This window comes from Topomyia yanbarensis, chromosome 3 (assembly GCF_030247195.1).
Source record: "Topomyia yanbarensis strain Yona2022 chromosome 3, ASM3024719v1, whole genome shotgun sequence".
Lineage (NCBI taxonomy): Eukaryota > Metazoa > Arthropoda > Insecta > Diptera > Culicidae > Topomyia > Topomyia yanbarensis.
The window spans coordinates 376,180,729-376,204,537 of NC_080672.1; the positions used below are offsets into that span (position 1 = coordinate 376,180,729).

The window sequence follows — 23,809 nt, forward strand, 5'->3', positions numbered from 1 at the left end:
CTCCTAGCTACTGTTCATGTGAAATGTTTGCTTATAAACTACCTCTGTTCCATGGGCCAAAAATCTATATTTTGTTGAAAATCCAATTCTTATATCCCGTAAGTGCTAGACATTCAGTGTCTTCAGAAGAATTTTTTCACCATAAGTGCGCTTCATTTCGGTGTAAAAAACTGGGTGGTCTCCTTGATTTTTGGAATGAAAATAATTTCTCCTGAACAATAACAATAGAAGTATAAAGCCCTACTGAAAATTAAAAAATAATCATGGTTGAGTAACTTTGTTACTCAATTCCTTAAATATCGTCGGAGGCTTTTATTTTACGGCATATTCCATTATTTGGTTTGGCCTGACCTTTAAAAAAATAGTGTTTCAATAAAATACTTTTGAAGCAAAATTTCCAAAAATTTTGAAGTTTTGTTCTGATAAATGCCTATTTTTTCTTTGGAGACCAAGTTATTAGTTTAAAAAACTAATATATTGATTTTTTTCGGTGGTAAATTTTTTTCTCTGCGTTTCAACAATTTCTACACTGATGCGTAGAAAACTGCCCATTTTGAATAAAAGTGGAATAACCCACTTAATGGGTAAAGAGCTTGTACGTCAACCTGGTTACGTTTTACCTATTATTTCTCGTGGAAAACTTACAACGAAATGCGTAAAAAATACCCATTAATGAAAATCGTCCCAGAATGAAAAATACTGAAAATAGTTTTTTTTTCTGAATTTAAAAAAAATGTACAACACCAGTTTTACATTATTTCCCTCGATTAAAAGTATAAGAATCCTGATAGAATCTCTATCCTAAAGCCTAAAATCAACATAAAAACTGTCACTTGACAGAATCCCTGAATCTTCCAGGGCAGTCTAAATTGTTGAATTATCGCATATTTGCACCATCCTAAATAGTCTAAACTGCCGCTTTTAATAAGTAGGTTATCTCGCTTGAAATAATTCATTATTAGCATCAATATATACATTGGCATAACTTCATCGAGTTATTATGAAATGGATTAGAAGTACTCATTGTTAGAAGCAAAAACCTGTTTTAATCCACCTAGAGGTGCAATTGTGCCTTTCTCATTTCTCCAAACTATGATTTAATAGCTGGTTCGTACAATGTAACATTATAAAAATGTCTTTCATTCTTATTACACTTGGTAAGTATATATAAGAGCACGTATTTGCATTCATCGCGGTATCGGTTTGAATCGGAGTTTTCTATGTGATCGACCTCCACAACCCGTAACTCCGGTGCTGGAAGTCGGGTGGAGATGGAATTTAATATCAGTTTCTGGGGACGCAACACCTTTCATTTGAGACTAAGTTGAGCAAATCTAGCCATTTTCGAGAAACCAATATAACCGTTATTCTGACTTTGGATGCTTCCGGATCCGTCGATGGTGGCCAGTGTGACCAAAGAGACTTTGAATGACTGTTGGGGACCTAAATCTACAAATTCAACAGTTGTATTTACATTTTGGAAAAAAAATCACCTTTTTACATTCATCGCAAAATTCGTTAGAATCGGGATTTGCTGCGTGATCGTACGTATCACCCTGTAATTCAGGAACCAGAACTCGGATCCACACAAAATTCAACAGCAGCTGATGGACCTTTCATTTAAAATCAAGTTTGTCAAAATCGGATCAGAAAATTCCGAGAAACCGATGTGGACAAATCAACAAATTTTGTTTTGTAACCATACTCTTCAACTCGTAATCCGGAACAAGATGTCGGTTGAAAATGAAATTCAATAGCAACCTATGGGAATATTATACCTTTCATTTGAATCTTAGTTTGTAAAAATCGGTTCAGCCATCTCCGAGTAACCGATGTGGACATTTTGTTAACAAATCCGCACATACACACACGTACATACATACATACATACATACATACATACATACATACATTCATACATACATACGTACATACATACATACATACATACATACATACATACATACATACATACATACATACATACATACATACATACATACATACATACATACATACATACATACATACATACATACATACATACATACACACATACACACAGATATTCTGCGATCTCGGCGAACTGAGTCGAATGTTATATGAGACTCGGCCCTCCGGGCCTCGGTTAGAAAGTCGGTTTTTGGAGCAATTGCATAACCTTTCTATATGAGAAAGGCAAAAGAATAATATTTAATTAGCTTAATAAGCATGAGTTCAATGTTATCTTCATGTGATTATAATTTGGAAAGGTTGGTGGAATGGCTTTGAACGTGTAGGGAATGGGGGGTTAGTAGATTGGGAATGGAGGATGCGTCAGAAATCCTTCATCTTATTTCGGTATACGGGGTGGATGAAGGAAATGCGGGCGTGAGGGTGGTCCAAGAGGAGGGGAGTGATGAAGGAGGGAAGTGTAAGGGCAAGGCGGGGGGGGGGGGGGGAGGGGCGGCGACGCAATACTCAACTGCATATTTTGCCTTCCATTTGAGACTTGGTTTGAGAAAATCGGTTCAGTCATCACCGATGAACCGATGTGACTTTAATTGTGGAATATGCCCGGAATTCCGGACTTCCGGAATCGTCGATCGTGGACAATACATTCAAAGAATGTTTGATTGGCAATCAGTGATCTAGATCTGCGATTAGAAGTAATTTGGTGACCATTTCAATAGTTTTTAGCCTCTGAGGTATTACGATTGTACCGATTTATATGGGAAATTCCAGTGTATCCTTACTAACACCCCTGTAACTCCGGAAGCAAGAGTCAGAACCGAATGAAATTCAGCAGCAGTCAATGGCATTACTGTATCTTTCATTTGAAATCAAGTTTGTGAAAATCGGTAGAGAATTCGTTGGGGAATGGGTGTGATATTAGCTTAGGAACTTGGCGGATTCCCCGGAGGCGTCATGAACCGTCATAGGTGGCCAATGTGGTCAAAGCTGCTTTGATTGATCATTAGTGATCCAGACCCGCAAACTAGAGTAATGTTACATCAATTTTATTATGTTTTACATCATTTGAACATCATGATGGTACCAGTTTATATGGGAATTTGCTGTGTGACCGCACTCTTCAACCCGTAACTCCGGAACCGGAAGTCGGATCAACTAAAAATTCAATAGCAGCTTATGGGAGCGTTATACCTTTCAGATGAAACTAAGTTTGCGAAAATCGGTTCAGCCATCTCTGAGAAAATTGTGTGAGTTTAAATGACACACACACATACACACACACATACACACACATACAAACACACACACAGACATTTGCCGATCTCGACGAACTGAATCGAATGGTGTATGACACTCGGCCCTCCGGGCCTCGGTTAAAAAGTTGATTTTTACAGTGATTGCATAGCCTTTCTTTATATGAGAAAGGCAAAAAGTACCCATAGTTGACAGCTCGAATAACTGACATCAATGATAAAGTTTTTTGCCGCGTTTGGAAAATAACTTCGAAGGGGGAGACTGCCAATCTATCCGTTGGATAATAATAAAAAATACTATTAATGAGAGCTGAACAGCTTGTCCCCCAACGTACATTCACGTGGATTTATTTGTTAATTTCCAAAGGCAAAAAATGGTATTTTGGAAAACTATTAGGCTAAATTACAGTGAGCTGAAGCAGAGGAGGTAATATAATTAATAAAAGACAAATAAATCATTAATGCTAAACAAAGGGCGCTCTTTTACGGTAAACCTGAGCTTTCAATATATTGTAATATATTCATAAGAATTTCTTTTTTGCCATGCGAATAAAACGTATGCCATACAAATACTCCAAACATTCATTTTATAAACCGTAGTCCGAAAACCACATGTTTTATGTACAATTTCACTCCACGAAACAAATTTAGAATAACATCTTCCGAGTGTACCGATTTGCATCAGAGATCCGGATATGTGTGTATATAAGAACGGCGACTATGCATGATAAATATATATTTTAAGTACGAATTTAGATGAATATCGCCTACATTCTCTATAACAGAGGGAGTTTATAAGCAAACATTTCACATGAACAGTAGCTAGGAGACAAACCATGCACCCCTTATTTTGTAGTGTTTTTAAAGTGCTATCTGATGGTCATAACATTGATTGTCACTTTTTGCCACCTTCGGAGTTATTTAGCTTAGAAAATGTCGAATTTTGAGCATAAAATCGTCAATAACTCTGTTTATATAAAAGTTAATGAGTTGGTCTCTGAAGAAGAAATGTGCGCATTTGTAAGAGCTAACTTTTGTCTGAAGTCGACATTCACGAGAAATCAACTTCAAAGAAGTTATATTAAAAAAAACTGAATTTTTAAGAGCCACCCTAAACGGAACAAGAGAAATCGCTGTAAAATTTAAACCACTGAAGATAGCGTTTCAACGTTTTCAGTAAAGTTACTCAAAATTGTTTTCTCTACATTTCTTTGGAAGATCATATTCTCCTATCTTTTTCCATTCAGGAGATAATTTTTTTATTTCAAAAATCGAGAGAGCCACCCTAATTTTGTTTCCCCTAGAATGAAGAGCACTTATTGTAGAGAATTTGTTCCAAAGACACTGAAAGTCTAGTACTAACGGTTTATAAGTTCTGGATTTTCGACCAAAAAATCGATTTGTGGCCCATGGTGCCTTGGAGCAAAAATTATTTTAAAATAATTACAGATGGACTTACCGAATTCGATGAAAATATTGCTGACAGTTCAAGATCATCTGATGTGCGATTGCTGAAAAAGAAAAAATGGTTTTTTTAAGAACAATGTGTAATTTAATTGTCTGCATTCAATGTAACACAACAGTTACATAATCATAAAATTTTAGTTTCCTAAAGAACCGTCTCTACGTGTGTGCGGAAAATTGTACAACGTAAAAAAATGCTGAAATGATCCCATCGAAATTTGAAGCCACATCCAATTGTTTTCACGTAACTCCTAATTTCGTGTTTCCCGCTGCGGACCATCACTCACTCCTGAATTCCGGGTACGCTTAGGACCGATTGGTGCTATTATCAAACAATTGAAAATAATATCCTCCATTATTATTGAACTCTAGACGAACCAGATGGTGTTACCGACGAGCTTACGTTTTGCTTCCAGCTCATCCGAAACGAATCTGTTCCCATCAGAAGAGTCCAGGGTCCAGCGGTCAGGCGGCGTGCGCAAAGACCGTCAGCTTTATTTAATTATCTCTCATTATATGCCTCGACCGAAGCCGCGCCGCGAGACAACCATCACAGACAGACCATAACCGTCGTCGTCTACGACCGACCAGCCAGTGGTTATTGAATTTTATCAGTTTTATTAATCGGTTAATCGTAAAATTTAATTCCGACTAATTCGTTTCGATAGCCATTATCGAGTCCGTGACGCGAGACAGAATCGTAAAAATAATGCCTTCTCGGTGCTATTTGCCGATGGTCAGCGACGGCATAATTGATATGTTTTCACTATCGAACGACTATGTTTGTTGTCTTTGCGGCGCGGCGATGAGAACCGCAGTGAAAGTCACCCTATTTGGATACCGGGCAGGCTGGACAGAGACGAATGAAGACGGCACGCGAATCTGACGTTAATTTCTACCGTCGTGGGGGAGAGGGCGAGTTAGGAAAACAAGCAAAACAAACAACCAACACATTGCGGTAGCTCTTGGTGCGTCTCGAGGTTTAATTATAGTTTGAACTTCATGACATTCCAGACCATGCGCGGCGGTACTGTACAGAAATAAAATGCCGCGACCGGTATTCCGTATGATTTGGAGCCGGCAACTGTGAGAAAGCGTGTGTAAACTTAGTGGCATTTGTCGAACCTAAATTATTTCCATTTTAGATTTAATATTTTTATTACGATAATTAATATTAATTGGTTTTAACTATGCAAAACGAACTGTGCATCGGTTGAAAATGCGAAACCTGCTACAGGTACCGGGAACTGATATTGATTTTACTAGTCATCCAGTTTCTGGAGTCCATTTCAGTTTTATTATCCTATCTCCAGAGATACAGCAGTCACGTGACCTAGAGGAAATTAAAATGCCAGTAGCAGTTTTCATTCTATGTATTACATTTGTATCAGCCGGTGAGATAACCACATGTTTTATACTACGAGTCCAGGTTATTCCCAAACGAATCATAATGGAATTAAATTTGATATCCACCTCTGCACAACCTACAAATAGTAACCAGAAAGGAGCCAGAAGCAGAATGAGTCGTTTTGTTCCCAGCGGTGGCTATCTCACCGTATGTATCTCCGCCGGCATCTGAAAATGACAGATGTTTCTTTTTCCAACATGCACATTGAAATAGTAGTAAAATTCGATATCTTTTGGGTCTAGGTATAGGTAGGTCAGCGTCGTAAAATACGTTAAAAAATTATGCCTGGCAAGATTCCCATCTCGTGAGACGTAAAAACTAACGGAAACAGCAAAATTGAGACGCATTTATTCAGCAATTTAGACACCGTGAATAAATTCGCTTCATGTGCCGCAACTAGCATGGATTAGTTGGTTGGAAGTTATTTTTGGAACACTTTCCTTCGTCAATACCGTAGACACGTGTTAGGTGACATTTGCATGGAGCTGGCAAAGTGACAACTACATTTAACCCCGGTGTAGATTACCGTTCAACGAAGTATTGATCGAACGCTGAAAAAATGTTACTTGCACAATTGATAACAACAAGGGTGTTAGTATATACAAAGTTCAGACCTTTTCGTAACAGCGACTATATCTGCTCAAAATTGAGTGTTAAATGACTGTCTGTTTCTGGTGTAGCATCAATGGAAAATGAAAATGCTATTAGTTTCTCCCATTGACTGACGAGGTGGTTGAATGCAATCTGGATGAAAACAAAAATAAACAAATTAGATTCGCAGACGTCTAAACTTGCACCAGTTCGAATTTGGATACAAGAAATCAGCTTATTCTTTGCATTGGGTTAATGCAGCAACATTTTTTTTAATGGTCAAAATAGAGGTTAAAATTTTATTACCCTTGCATTGAAAATATAAAGTTAATTACTTCGAAATGTGTTTCGGTAATATCGAATTCTTCTGATTATTTTCCCTCATGAAAATTTAAACACTCTGTGCTGGTTTCTTCACCTCTGCTGCCAGCGATGCCAAGTATTCAATCAAAATTATTTCTGTTCATTTTAGAGAAATCTATCTGGAGCTGCAGAGCTTGGATTCCCGGAAGGGCTCCCTGTCTGCATCACTCACAAACAATTGCAAACGAGGCGGGTCACCTACAAAAACACAGCTTCAGGTAGCGGGCCATGATTCTGATTGTGATATTGAGTGTAGGGTAATTTGCGGAGAGATGCCGCACATTTTTAAAAATCGATCCTGCATCAAAGTAAACCATTCAATAATTGATGAAATCATTTTTACCAATTGCGACAAGTTTCTAAAATACTGTGAAATGGTTTTTGTAATGAAAAAAAATTAAACCAAATTTCCATGAACATTTTACAAAAAAAGGTCATTGCGGGAGAGATGCCGCAACGTGGTCACAAACTGAAAAATGGTGAACAAAAGTATTTTTGGCTCTCATTGATGTTTTTGTGATTCAGTGTCTTCAGCTGAGTTTCATGAAGTTTGATTGCACCTATAAATCGGCTAGCACCTTCACTTTTCTTAAGGGGGCACTACCATTTCCAGAATCATTTTTTTATTTAATATTTTAAAAATATTTTTCTTTCTCAACCTTGTGTAACGGTTAAGTTGGAGTAACTTAATTTAGGGCACTATTTATCTATATGCTTGTACGATATACATATCTATGTGTTAGTAGCAGTTCCTTAAAAGCACTGTTTGGCCGTTTCTCCCAATGAATTTATACAACTTAGGTTTGTTCTTGAAAGATCATTTTGAAAAAGCATCAATTCGTTCAAATTTGCGCTTTTATCTCAATATTGACATCACTACAAATCAATGCGTTCACGAAAATTAGTGCCCGAAACTTTAAAGAATAAACCGAAGTAACTAATACTTAGATACATGTCGCCCATTCAAATATATAGATAAATAGACTCATAATCCTATATGTCACTGTGTTAGGTCCGTTAGTTTGTGGATATACCTTATTATGAACCTATACCTGACGCAAATGATCATTAAATGACATTCCGGGGTGAAAAGAATACATTTTAGCTCCTCTTCCATTGAGTGCGGCATCTCACCCGCAATTTTGATGCGGCATCTCTCCCAATTGTAGGGGAGAGATGCCGCACGACGCCATTTTCCTCTAAAATTATGAATGATCGTGCTCATGATCAGAATGCCTTCTAAAAGGTCCCAGCTATTCAAGCGATACATGATTTACCAAAAAAAAATCGAACAATTTAAAAAAAAACGAAATTTTAATGTTTCGTTTAATGTTTAAATTTTCGGCACTGCGTGATGCAACTGAACGCACAAAATCATTAATAAAATTTTCGTGAGTAATTAAAAAGGATTATTTTACATCTCTAGAGTTATAATCCTTCGAAAGACAAACTCACAATATCATATTACCGTATAAAAGTGACCCCATATACAAGATATAGAGAGTGCGGCATCTCTCCCGAAATTACCCGAAGGTTCAGATGGGCGTGGAGACATCATGATGGCGTGGGAACGAGCGTTCATATGTTCGCGTTTGAGACCGTATAGGTGTGCGTGGATCGTCGCGGAGGATTCGAGTGTTTGTATGTTAACGTGTGTAATAGACTACCCAGAAAAAAAAGATTTTTGAAAACTCAATCGGTACACCCCTGAGTAGGTTCTTAGTCCCACCTCGAGTGTCTGCTCCAGTTTTGAGCCAAATCTGTAAAGTCTACCGGACCAACGGGTTCGAAGTTTTTAATGGATTTATTGACAATTTACATGGAAAAAGCATTTTCACCGCTAGGATGCACTGTATGCATCAGTTTATCACTGTAAGTGAAGGTAAGAAAGATAATTTGTTAGTCTACAACGGTCGGGTTTAACTGAAAAGTATGTTTGGAGCTATTTTAGTACATAATATGAGGCTTCTTTTGACTGTAAAATTTTAGTTCTACATTCCACCGCACAGTGGGCGACAAAAACTAACTTTCACAGGAAGATAGATAGAATATGAACATGTTCACAATAATTAGTGAAAAAGGCTCGCTCTACAACTTTGTTGAAGACACCTAAGGAAGTTGGATTGAGTTGCAGCCTTCGACAAAGTTGTGGGCAATAAAATTACCTTCCTTATTTTCACTTACAGTGATAAACTTATGCACACAGTGTCACCTTGCAGTGCAAATGCAAGCAAATTGTCGAAAATCTCATATAAACTTGGAACACTTGTCCGATTTAGCTCTCATTTAAAGCAGACACTCCTGGTGGGACTAGGAATCGACTCAGGAGAGGCTCGATGAAAGCATTTTTTTCTCGTTACTCTAGTGTCTAACGCGTGGCGTTTGACGATCTAGTGTGATGGTGTTAATTACCCTATATCACTAGAGTTCCCGGCAATGTCGCCCTGAAACTTTTTGTCTAGTATATAGCGTAATTTATTGAGAATGTTCCAACTGAAGGCAGGGAGCTAGGGACAAAAAGTGTGAGCTTTTTGACCTGAGTATTAATATCGCTTTGAGCTCGAGCATTTGTATGTTAACGGGTTTGATCGCGTGAGGGTCTGTATCCCATGTATGTAATTGTGTTTGTAAAATCGTGAAATCGCTTGCATATTCGAGAGGGCATCTGAATGTTCGCGCGAACCGAAATTTTGAGTGTACAGTTTAGATATAGAAAGGAGAGAGTTCCCACTTATCGCTAGGATATACAGGCATGGTGCCCTGAAACTTCCAGGGTATATGAGTTTGTCTTCTTTGAAGACCAAGGCGACGACCTTGACCTAGGTAGACAATAAAACGAACGTGACAGATTCATGATCGCATGGGAACGGGCATTGGTATAATCGCATTTAGACCGCGTTTATAAATTCGTGGGTTCTGACTTAATGATTTGCTCACCGGAGCGTTTTTATGATTGCGACATCGTGGACGCATGATCACGATTATATGTTTGCATGCGTGATCAGATGTTTTATCGCGAAGGGCACAAGCGTTTCTATGTTATCGTCTAGGATCGCGTGGGCGTTCCTAAGTCGCGTAGGCTAGCGTGTGTATACTTCGCGTGTTTTAATTCGTTTACATAACCATGTAAGAATGTCGGACGACGACCCGGTGATGATGGTTCTTGAGGGCGACACTACAGGAACAAGAAGACGGGGCGCACAGCGAGCACGGTGGATCGATCAGATAGAGGACGACCTGCGGACCCTTCGAAGACTGCGAGGCTGGCGACAAGCAGCAATGAACCGAGTGGAGTGGAGACGGCTTCTGCATACAGCAAGAGACAACAAGGCTCTAGCTCTAGGTAAGGTAAGTAAGTATATAACCATGTAGCCGTTTGCCTATTTGCGTGGGCTTATGTATGCTCGCGCGGGCCGCCATGCCGATGTTTAATTTTGAGAATACGCTTTAGATGAAGGGAGAAAATGAGGTTCCCATTTTACTGGAGTCCCTAACTATGGCGCCCTGAGATTTGTTGTCTAGTGTATACAGCGTCCGTATTTTAGAGCGGGAGCTGCCGGACGAGTTTATATGTTGGTGATTGAAACCGCGTTTATAAATCGTCGGGACGGGAGCGTGGATGTTATGTGTGGATGATTGCGTTTGCAGCCAAGATTAAATTATTGAGAAAGCTTCGAGTGTTTGTATGTTATTACGCGCGATAAAAAGCATTTCAATAACCGTGGTCGTTTGCATATTCCCCGAGTGTCGCCGAGAAACAGCAAAAAGAAGAACATATTAATTAGATATTTGTTCAGTACGGGTACATGGACTTGTATACTATAATTAGAGAAAGACATTAGGTATTGTGCTTATCAACTTTCTGTTATAGATGAATATGAAGTGCTACAATTGTGTCCAATAGAATATTAATTGCTATTTGCTTATAGACCAGTTTGCCACAGCCGGAAATTTTTAACATGTGCCAACGCCGAATTATAGGCTATAAGTTTTTTCCCACGCCGTTTATTCACGATCTTAAAAATTAATAATATGCTTGCTTTTACAAAAAAGACAAAACTACTATAATATAAGTTCACTGAGTTTCTGATTTTTTTCTTCCGTGCGGTGTCTTCAACATAAATACAACAGAAGCAAAGCACATATGCTTCTGTTGTATTTATGTTGAAGACACCGCACGTAAAAAAATTGTTCTCAAATTCGTGAATTAAAGCCATAAATTCTAACTCATTTTAACGTAACGAAAACAGGACCGCGAACGAAATTTTTTTTTTTTTATAATTTTGTGCGATTTTCCTTCCATAACGCTTGTATCACGCTTTTACTTGTCGAGATTATTGTTTTTTTGTGAAATTTTTTCGCGGTTTCCGCAATGTCATTACCAAATCTTATTCATATTCGGGAACTATTTCACAAATCATTTCTGGATTTAATGAATGACATATACAATGATCTTAACATTTTTACGTGAACATTTTCCCAGAACTCAAGCTATTATTCACGGATTCGTGAACTGGTTCTTGCGTGCTTTAGAATAAGTTCACTAATTTAGAAGATATTCCTAATCCTTTCACTCTAATGCAGCTCTGCCATTTTTTTTTGTAATTTTCATGTGAACTATTTCACAAAATTTAGAATATAATTCATACATTCAGTTTCGTTCCGAGAACTGTTTCATAAAATAGTACGTACGAGCAGTAGATATGTGAAAACTGTTAGGACTAATAAGAATATTACTATTAATTTGCTAAGATTCAGCGTAATGTCTGGAAAGAAAACCGATAACTGCGCTGAGCACCAAAAATACATTACAGACTCACAATTCGTGTTCTGGGAATAGTTCATAAAACCAAAAGATACTGCAGTTCGATTACACTTTCATGATCCGGGTCCTTATTTAACGTTACCACGCGTAAATAATCGGATAGTAAGCTCAACACTAAAATATTATGATAACATGCGTTATACGCATGTGCTACGGGATTTCCTATATACATGGGACAATTAGGCGTATAACGGCAGTATTTATATTACGCAAATCGTGACAAAGCTGCTGAAATCATGAACATGGATTACACCACATGAAAAATCCAAGACTGATTTCATAAATAAAATAGTTACTATATTTTGAGAATAATTTACGCGAAAAATCTCATAAAACCATAAATATTGTTCAATTCTCCGCTCTTTTAGTCAATAAAGTTAATACAAATCAGTATATCCCCAAATTATGAACTATAATCATAATCAACTTCAATAGCGGTAACCCTACTAAACATCCGTCTGCAACGTCATGAATTGCGTGAACTACATTTATGAAAACACAAATATTTCCATAACTAAGAGGTTTATTATTCATGATTTCGCGAGCTTGATTACAATTTTGTAATCAAGCTCGCGATTCGGTTCGTTTTACGAAATTATGATTCTTTTGTCAAAAATTTAAGAACAATATTTCTTATAGGAATGGTCCTTATTTTGCGCAACGCTTGAACACTACTTTGGCGGCACAGAGGGTAAGTATTTGGCCTCCTAAGTTATTCGTCCTGTGGTCGAGTCCCACACAGGAAGGATTTTCAGTGTCAGCAGCACCAGCCATGCGAGTTGCGAAATCTGTTACGATAGAAATTAAACATTCTGGAAAGGAATGGTTGTGCCAAGGTGTCAGTATTCGTCACGCCGATATACGCCGCTGCACCACAGCCGATGGCTGCCAAAAGCGTGACGCAGTTAAATTTTAAAAAAAATCGCATTCGCCTCATAAAAATATTGACGCACATATCTATACGAGCCTCAATTGAGTTATTGTTTTGAAACTGTAAGTGGTGTGAATCTCGTCCATTCCAATCAAAACACTTTATCTCCTAGAATATAAGAAATTTAGCGTTCAAATTTTGTACAAGTAATTTTTGAAGTTAGATGTTCGTTCTTTTATTGCTCTAGATGGTTAGATTCCTTTCAAAATGTCCCGAAGACGGAATTCTTAGTGAAGTTCGGAAAATCCGCGTAAAAAAACCGCGTTCATTGGAAAATCCGCGTAAAAAACCGCGTTTTTTGCGCGGATTTCGCTATTAACACGGATTTTGCAAAAATGTGATATTATTAATATTGTAAGTCCTTTTGAATGCAAAAGACTTAGTAGATTTTCAGAAAGATGAAAGAGACGGGTCTGGACTCCTTATGGCCCACATTTCAACAATATGGGTATTTTCGGAACGGTCTTGAAGAGTAGGTACTAGAAACTTATGTTTGACGCTATTTTGAAATCCAAGATGGCGACTTCCGGTTCAGTGCAAATTTTCTACAACCCATGCAATATGGGTACTGTCGGAATGGTGCTGACGAATCGGTGCCAGAAATTTATGTTTGACGCTATTTTGAAATCCAAGATGGCGACTTCCGGTTTAGCGAAATTCGCTATAACCCAATCAATACAGTGAAGATCCGATTTCATCACAACCCGATTTTATCAGCCCACGATTTTATCTACCTCCGAATTTATCAGCTTTTTGACCCGATTTTATCAGCTTCGTATGAAAATTGATAGTTGGTATTTTGATGGGCTATAGCAGACGAACCAAGTTGAATTCGAGTAAATCTTTTCTTGAGCATATTTCTCTTATCTTAGAGATCCGAAATACGCAAAAAAAAAATATTTTGGAATATTTTAAAAGCTTCGTTTTCATTAAAAGAAAGAAACATATATGTCCAGATCTCATCAATGTCCCTGTTTTATCAGCCTAAAATTCACCACGGAACTGATGAAAACGTGTCTTCACTGCATGGGTATTTTAAGAATAGTCTTGACGAGTAGGTGCCATAAATTGATTTTTGACGCCACATTGAAATCAAAGATGGCGACCTCCGGTTTAGCGAAATTCCCGCATGAAAAACTTCCAAAAATGCTCATATTGATTGGGTTATAGCGAATTTCGCTAAACCGGAAATCGCTATCTTGGATTTCAAAATGGCGTCAAAAATCAATTTTTGGAACCTACTTGTTAAGATCATTTCGAAAACACCCATATTGACTGGGTTATAGCGAATGTGGCTAACCCGGAAGTCACAATCTTGGAATTCAAAATGGCGTCAAACGTCAACTTTTGTCTCCTACTTGTCAAGACCATCCCGAAAATACCCATATTGATTGGGTTATAGTAAATTTCGCTAAACGGGAAGTAGCCACCTTGGGTTTCAAAATGGCGTCAAACTTAAATTTCTGGCACCTACTCTTCAAGACCATTCCTAAAATATCCATATGACATGGGTTATAGTGAATTTCGTTAAACCGGAAGTAGCCATCTTGGATTTCAAAATGGCCACAAATATCAATTTCTGGCACTTACTCATTAGGACCATTCCGAAAATACCCATATTGATTGGGGTTATAGTGAACTGCACTAAACCGGAAGTCGCCATCTTGGATTTAAAAACGGAGGCAGCAATCATTTTCTAGCCACAGATATCAATTTCTGGCACCTACTCTTCAAGACCATTCCAAAAATACCCACATTGATTCGATTATAACGAATTTCGCTAAACCGGAAGTTGCCACCTTGGATTTCAAAATGGCGTCAAAAATCAATTTCTGGCACCTACACTTCAAGACCATTCCGAAAATACCCATATTGATAGGGTTATAGCGAATTTCGCTAAACCGGAAGTCGCCATCTTGGTATTCAAAATGGCGCCAAACATCAATTTCTGGCACCTACTCTTTAAGACCATTCCGAAAATAACCATATTATTGAGGTGCGGGCCATAAGGAGTCTTCCAGAACCGTCTCTGCCAGACCCGTCCCTTCCATCTTTTTGAAAATCTTCTAAGTCATTTGCATTCAAAAGGACTTAGAATATTTTTTGCAAAAACCGTGTTAATTGCGAAATCCGCGCAAAAAAACTACCAAAATTCTTCTAAGTTCTTTGCATTTAAAAGGGCTTGGAAATTTTTTTCAGAAAAAAAAATCAAAAGAAGAATATTTTTGCAAAAACCGCGTTAATTGGAAAATCCGCGTAAAAAACGCGTTAATTCGAAAATGCGCGTAAAAAAACCTCGTAAAAAACCGCGCGAAGAAAAACCTGAGTGTAACTTTGAAATGGGTTGATGTGTACGGTACCAAGGATTGAGACTTATGTCAATTTGATATTTTGTCTACCCCCGATTTTCTGTTTCGTGGTAATAGATAGTATAAAATAACTCTTTGGTTATATTTTTATTGGTGCCGGAGGAAGTAACTATATTTAAAATCAATTTTACATAATTGTTGAGTTTAATCGTATAATTCTCAGGTTACTGCGGGAGCTTTTATGTTTGGTCGATTTATGAATTTTTGCTGAAAAAATGATTAATATGTAATTTTTTTCGAGATTTGTTCTACTGGAGCTCTAGAGCTAGGATCTCGAAAGGGGAGCCTCATCAGAATCCCTCACTACAATTGCAGACGAAACGGGAAATATCACCCACTAAAACAATACTTAAGGCCAATTACAGCGGGCCGTGATTCTGAATAACCGCATATTTGCATTTCTTGAACGATAGCAGGGACCATGAGTTTGATGCTTAATTTTCAGTGTACGGTTGAGATACTAGAAGAGAGTTTCCATATATCACTAGAGTTCCCGATTATGTCGCCATAGAACGTATTGTGTTGTTAATATGGGCGTTATTTTCTGATAGGTCTAACTAAAGGCACGAGGCTGCGCTGCAAGGACCAAGGGTAGAGATTTCCGGACGTGACTGATTCATGATCACGAGCGGTGGGTTGATGCTTGAGATTTAAATTTAAATTTTTAAATTTACAGACAGGTTTCAAAACGTTTACTTAATTACCGTAATGTTTTAATGTTAACGAGCGTAAGTATGTGTGGATGATTGCAATTGTAAGTTCGAGTTTGTTACCAGGGCTGATCTGCCCATGATCGCCTATCAGTCCCATAAAGATTGGAAATCCTATAGAAAACGGGACAACTATGCGATCATGGGTAGTGATGTAGAATATGAAAAAAGCACAAAACATAAAAATTTCGTAAGCCCTCTTGGTCTCCTCGATGCATCACTATCGAGACGTAATGCAAAAACCATCTTAAAACAATTGTCTGTCAGAGGTTCTCTAGCACTGATGTACGTAATTTGCTTGATTTTTTTCCGTGTAATAAAAGTAGCATTTCGAAATAATGCCAAAATTGATAAAGAGACAAACTGCACTTACTCATCTTTTTATTCACCTAATCACCAACGGCAATTTTCTACTGCAAACAGGTCTTCGTTATTGGTTCATTTTGCAGACTACCTGCTTTCCAATTGTATACTTCCGTCAACATGCAGTATCAATATATCTATCAATCAGCTCACAAAACTACTCAATCACGAGCTTACTTCGAGGGGCACAGCTAGCCCCAAAAATAGCTTACTAATTGATACTGAATATAAAAAATTAAAGGGTTGTGTACAGGACACGACCACGGTGACATTAAAAATGTAGCTTTTTTCAAGAGCGTGCAAATGTATTTTATCTATCACACATATCGACTCAAGTTCTTGCTCACTCGCCTGTTTTTTATGTTATAATTTGCTATATACCCTCCCCATTAAAACATAATTTATTGAAGGTCTTTTAACGGTAATCTATTAATTAATCAAGTATCTCACTAGGTGATTGGCATTATTTGGCTAATCCATCTAGTAAAAATAGGCTGGTCTGTCCAGAAAATATATTTAAAAGAAAAGTTCCATATTTAGAACCGTGACGAGGAAGCCCACGCCCAGCAACGGAAATATACAGATTCTTCATGAAATATGAAATTTCATTTTCCATTTAAATTTTCAATAATGTATTAATGAACTTAAGTAAACAATCTTAAGGTTAAGTATTTCTTGATCGATTAGTGGTGAAAAAAATGAAATTATTTGATAAATTACATTGTTATGCAACGTTCGCACTACCAGTTAAAACGGGTTTTATGCTATCTTGGTGACATTTTCTCTTGTTGCTAATTATTAAAACGTGTTATAACTCTGTAGTGTAAACATTGTATTATTAAACCAATTCTGCAGCGTTTTATGTTATATAGGTGTTTTATGTGGTAATAGGACTGACATAATTATATCTTCAGTACAGCGGTTTGTTGCATAATTTCAAACAGATATATTTTAAAATTTAAATTAGTATACCTAACCGTTCAATTTGTTGTATACTTTAAAACGCAATTAGAACTGTGTTTTAACTACATAGGGCAGGACAGATACTCTGACTGGATAAACTGGGAAAACAATTTTAAGTCCAGTAACGATTAAGACATGGCTTGAATTTGAATCGAAAAAGAACACCCGCCTAAACTGCTGCTGGGACGGTAAGTTCTGTTTTAAAATTTTCCGTTGTGTACAGTACGAAACAAAAGTGTTTGAAATTAGAAAACAAAAAGTTCTGCTGGGAATGTGATTGTTTCCGATGCAATTACACTCAGGTTTTTTTTACGCAGGGGATACAGGCCGTGCAAATGAAAACCGCCTAAATTTAAAAAAAAACGCGTAAATGAAAACCGCGGAAATTTCAAAATTCGCGTAAAAAATACCGCGTAATAAAACCTGAGTGTACTCCCCTATATAAAATACTACGCTGCTGAACAGTGCAATAACTACAGAAGCACGTTGTCAGATGCCTTACTGATAAAAAACATATAACCAAAATATGAAACATATGAAAACCAATAGGCTCTTTACCCTATGCAGCTACAATGCGCCGTAAACATGGATTAACAAGTTACAACGCACACGCATGCATAAAAATAAATATATTTTATTCAAACGCAACACTCTTAAGCAGCACACACCATATTGAATTAAATCCAAACCACCCCACCCACCCACTTTGCAAATCATTCTGTGACACCGTGCTGGTACCCGAAAAATCCGCACACGGCCACCGCTGCCGAAAATGCATAGCGTCTACCGCTTATTGTAGTGCCCACACGCTGCAGCCATGATCTTACCCGTTCGAAAAAACTGATTCAAACGGGTACGCGTCACCTCTATTTATAAACTAACCGTATATGGTTTAGTCACATAGGTGCGAGCAGGGATGCCAAGTGTTTTTTCCAAGAAGTCTGTAATAATTTTCGAAAAAGTCTGGAATTGTCTGGATGGCCTAATTTTTTTGAAACAGCTTGAGGATTGAATTTGAGGCTATGAGCTTTCAGCATCTTGGATTGTTGAAATTTCCAGCTGATGCAAACTCAACAAAATTTATTCGCTTTTGGCGAACAAAAACTGTGCCATTTTGTGTTCCCAGCTATTCTAAAAAGTTTTGTTTTCAAAATCGTAGCTCGAAAAGTGGTTTAAAAATCAACGATGCATTCTTGTATCTCATTTTGTTATTTTTCAAATTGTCTGGATAAATCTGGACAAATTTTCTGAAATCTGGATCAGAAAAACATAAATCTGTATGTCTGGACGACGCTTAAAAATCTGGAAGAATCCAGATAAATCTGGAAGGTTGGCACCCCTGGGTGCGAGTGTGTGCAAATGCCAACGTTGCCGAAAATCGATAGCGCTTATTGCATCGCCCGGAGACGATGTTGTTCGTATGAGACAAGAGCAACAACTGATTTAAACGGACATGCGTCGCTTCTATTTATGACTTTTCGTCTTTCATTGAGTCACTAAGCTGCCCTCTTTTGACGGCTGTGTCTGAGAAATCTGCCTCACGAATGGTAATTTTCCCGTTTTTCGTGAACTTTTTAATTTTACCAATTTCCAAAAGTCTACTTTTATTGGGGAGATATTAAATTATTACCAATATTTAAGTTAGGTGTTTCTGAATCGGTTGGTGTATGAATGATTAAAATCCATCTAGTAATATCGGAGTTATAAGCGTGCAAACCTTACATAGTTTCGTTACATGGGAGATAGTTTAGATTTTAGAATGACACCTAGCCCCAGATAGTGGAGTAAGACATTTTTAATGTCAAAACTGAACCTGAAACCGCGTAACCACTATGGAACCATATATGGAAAGTAATAGTGCTGAAAAACAAAAGATCTTTTCTCAGACTCTAAAGAAGCATACTACATTTATGCGGTCGATTAATCGGGCCGTTGCTGCTGGATCATACCTTCGCGGAACGAAACTCAAACGGGCACTTGAATGGCACTTGATCCACCAAATAAGTGTTGCGGCGCCAGAGATGGCTAATGGGCATTTAATTGTTGTTATTCTGTGGCAAAAGCATCAACAACATCTCACTTACTCGTAACGCTTGTTTTTGCCCATTTCTACTCTATTTCTTTTTGAGACCTCAATGGGAACACTGTAACAATCACTCGCTCGATTTGTTTGGGGTTTCGAATTTAATCTACCGCTTTTCTGAAGACCCAACACCGCAGTTAGAGCTATCGATTGCGGTATCATTTGATTTCTAAACATTTTAATTATTACTTTCAACGTATCAAGTCGCGAATATAGCATTGTCATTCGTTCATTGAATTTTTTGATGCGTTTCAAACATGATACACGGATGATATTCAAAGCCTAAACCGAGGCATCAAGAGAACGTTCGGTTGTCATACGGAGAACCTCGTTTAAATTGGAATTAATTCTATACTGAAACTGAATCTGCCCTCCAGTCACTGTGATACGAAATAATGAACACCCGCGACGGGTTTATTAGTGATGTAACCGTTATGAATGCGATTAAGTAAGTGGGATATTAAGTTACGAGTGTCAATTGCAAATGTTTATAATAAGACATTTCCAAATTTGTTACAAGAGTGTTTTGAATGCCTCAGAAATAATATGGGCAACTTCAAAGAATAAAGTTTGGAATGTCTGTCATTTCTGTCGGTCCATGCATAGATTCATCGTTGGAACCGAAACAAAGAAAAATGCCCCTTACAACAACTGCCCACAGTGAGAATATTATCTTTCCGACTGTTTGTGCTCCTACTAGGCATCCGTGCAATAGAATCGAAAACAAACCGTATGGATCTCTCGATGACAAAAGGATAAAGTTAATGCGCTATCATCAATAAGCCACCTTCACAGAATTGTCGTCAAACTTCAAGGAAAATACAGAATGAAAATAAAAGCAAACTAACTTGATTACCGCATAAATTCTGCTGCGGCTTCGAGCAAAGCAAACACACAGATTGGGCCGAAAAAAAAGAAATTTTCCCCGAAAAAAAAGAACTGCGTGGATGCCACCGTCGTGAACTAATAGCCCACTGTGTGTGGTGGCTATGATCGACCGAAAAGAAAAGACGTTCTCTGACAATTTGATTCCAATTTTCCCATCCACCTCCTAGACTATGACGTGCGACGATTCTACCGGGCGGTAACATCTCTATGCCGATGATGGACGAGCTGGTTCAGTGAACGAACAGACAGGCAACGCCAACAGTGCTACAACATTGTGCGGGTGGTCTACCCATCTCGGCATGACGTCAAGCTCTCGTCTCTCGTTCATCTTCGTAGGTAACTATACCCAGCATCCGTTTCAGACGGGGCCTCATTTGTCACTCTCTCTGGCGGCACATTACACGGGAAATTATATTGTTTGGCAGTTTGGCTCTATTTTTACCGAATTCAAGAATGGGATTAATCAAACACTCTTCCCGGGAAACTGGCGTGATTGATTTTGTGTCGGTATTCGGATACGGCCGGTTCCATGCTAGGAAAAGCAAGACAACCGGGGTGGTAGGTTTCTGCGAAGGGTTTCGTGGCCGGAGAGTTGGCTTTTCACGAATGATGCTATAGCTATAATGGTTTTGGATATCTTATGAAAAGGTTGTAGTATTATAAATTAACTTTTTTGTTTAAACAAAATTTGAAATAATTTAATTGAAGGGACATTTACATTCCATAAAAAAAAATTACATTTTGGTCTGGTCAATAGCAAGAAATTTAAAAAAGCATTTAAAGTTGTTGATAATTAAAACACTAAGACAGCGGTTCTCAAACTTTTTCATACCACGGACCCCTTATCACCCTGGGTTGCCGCGCACCCCGCGGATAAACACCGATTTAGCATGCTATCAATATGTTATTTTCAGTTTGTTAGGAAACAAGACTTGAAATTTTAATCTGCGCGCGGAAAATATATTTCACTTCGCTGACCCTCAGCAACGACATCGCGACCCCCTAGGGGTCCGCGGACCACAGGTTGAGAATCGCTACACTAAGATTTTATTAATTTTACTCATTCTTTAAATACGTGTTATAAACATTACTAATTTTAGTAATTATAATAATTACATTACCATTGCTGTCGGCTCCGACAGCATAGGTCATTAAATTGACTTTACGCTTGTCCGGACATGCCGCAGACTCAGGTGATTCGCATTTAATGCCAAAAGATCCTGACTCCTGCGCTGCAGAAGACAAAAAGCTAAGTAACCGGGAAACTCTAAGCTTGTTCATTGACCCTACTCCACGCTTTTCTAAACTTTCTTACTTCAAATCCTTGCTCTCCCTTGAGTACTATGGCTCTTAATATTTGAAAAAATACTTCACCTTCCAGTCCCTTGCTAATTATATGTCGTTACAATATAAAAAAGGAAAAAGATTGACTCACTATAAGTCGTTAATAAAAAAGGAAAAAATTATAATAATCTTATTAACGATACTATTTTTTCTAATTGATTAAATCAATTTAATTATTTGTTTCATTTATTTCGTTATTATCACTAATTTTATTCGTTTTACTGATTTATTCATTTTATTTATTTCATTAATTTTATTTTAACAATTTTATGCAACTTAATTTTATTATTTTGTTTTACTTTATTCATTTTATTAATTTTATTTATTGCGATAATTTTGATATAATCTTTTATTTTGTTAAGCACATGTAGACGTTGAATATTATTACAATATTTACTTATCTCAAGTAGCACTCTCCTGGTAACAACTACGTTATGAAAAAAGCGCGCTTTAATCATATACCACAGTATATGAGCAAAGTGCGCTGTTTCATATTTTTAACATATTTCTAATTTCAGTTAAATAGTGAGAATGATAGCTCTGCAATTGGTCGTGCAACCTGCGCAAAGTTTATGATTAGTTTCACAACTGTCATTGCTGTTTGCATACTTGATACTATTGTCTAAATGTACAGTGGTATGTTGTAGAATCAGTCAAAAATCAAGTGAAAACCCTTTTCAAACACATTAAACAATAAAAACAATGTTGCAGTTTTTCAATATTTAAAACTTTCAATAAGTTGCAATTGCTTCTAAGAAAATATACTATTCATTATTTCTACGGCTAATGTCATTGATAAAGCAAAACATGGCAAATTCACGGCGTTGAGTGATTGTATGCTAATGAGAATGCGACGTGCTTTATATGATGGAAGAGGAAATGTCGTTCAGTTTAGCTTACGAAGTACGTACGAAAGATATTGTTTTTGGACTGAATTGATGCGGTTTTCGTGCAGGTTACTATATTTATTTACTATGCTATAATCCTCTCTAAGGAGGAAAAATTGGGTTAACACAAATCTTTCTACAAAATTTTTGGTGAAACCACTGTTTGAGCGTGAAGGGCGCAAATCCTAACTCAATAAAGTCATGGGTCTATTCCGACAATAAGTTAGTGTCGGTTTCAGATGAGATGATGTCGAAACGCACCCACGACTTTAGTTTTATTTATTTTATTCATTCGGTTCATTTTATTGGTTTTATTCCTTGTATACTCAGGTTTTTTTTACGCGGAGAATACAGGCCGCGTAAATGAAAACCGCGTAAATTTCAAAATCCGCGTAAATGAATACCGTGCAAATTTCAAAATCCGCGTAAATGAAGACCGCTTACATTTAAGAATCCGCGTTAAAGGGAACCTCGTTGAAGGATACCGCGTAAATTTCAAAATCCGCGTAAATGAAAACCGCGTAAATTTCAGAATCCGCGTAAAAAATACCGCGCAAAAAAACCGCGTAAAAAAACTTGAGTGTATTCATTTTATTGATTTCAGTTTTAGTCATTTTATGTATTCCATTATTAAGTTTATTTATTTCATTCAGTGAATTGACTTGTTTATTTTGATAATTTTAGCAACTTCATAATTTTTAAAATTTTATTGTTTTTGGCTTTCTTTACTCTGATAATTTTGATTGATTTTCTTCATTTGACAACTCTTATTAATTACATTTGTTTTGTTTATTTAATTCATTTTATGTATTTTAATCATTAATCATTAATCACCCAATTGACGAATTTCGCGCTAAATCGTATTCTGAGTTGGCAGCACCCTCTCAGATTTTAATGAAACTTTCTCTACATGAAGACTTTGTCACAAAAAGCCACTTTGCATACTTTGTTTTTCCAAAAATGACCTAGCCTGTCCTTTGAAATGGGTCAAGCTTTTTTTCTCAATTTTTATCAAATGGCTATAGTCTAAAAATGAAAAATCCTACAAAAAATGATGTAGTAGTGATTTTCACAAAATAAGTCAAATTTTTTAGTACTGAAAAAATTCTTCATCGACTCCTACACTGAAAAAAATCAATTTTAAAAACTTAAAGTCGATTTACAAAAAAAAAAACATCTTTGATTTGGATGAAATTTCGTTCCTAGATAGGTAATTATGTTCCTTATCTACCGTCAAAAATTCAAGTTGGGCACTTTAAAGGAAGTTTTTTGAAAAAAACTTTTTTTGTCCTAAATGATTTTTTTTCAGTGTGTTTTTGTGCCCAAGTTTTCATTTGCAGAAAGTTTCATTTAAATTTGAGAGGCGGCTGCCAACATTTGTTCGAATTCGCAAAATTCGTCAATTATAATTTTA

General features: G+C 37.2%; 1 protein-coding gene across 3 annotated transcripts in view; it reads right to left on the bottom strand.

The window, feature by feature from the left end:
* LOC131693311 (uncharacterized) overlaps positions 1 to 23,809 on the bottom strand; it is a 903,090-nt gene that overhangs the window by 83,446 nt on the left and 795,835 nt on the right. For all 3 annotated transcript variants that reach the window (XM_058981027.1, XM_058981026.1, XM_058981028.1), the window contains one exon: positions 4,666 to 4,717. In XM_058981027.1, the coding sequence (XP_058837010.1) occupies positions 4,666 to 4,717 (52 nt within the window). The remainder of the gene's footprint in view (positions 1 to 4,665; positions 4,718 to 23,809) is intronic.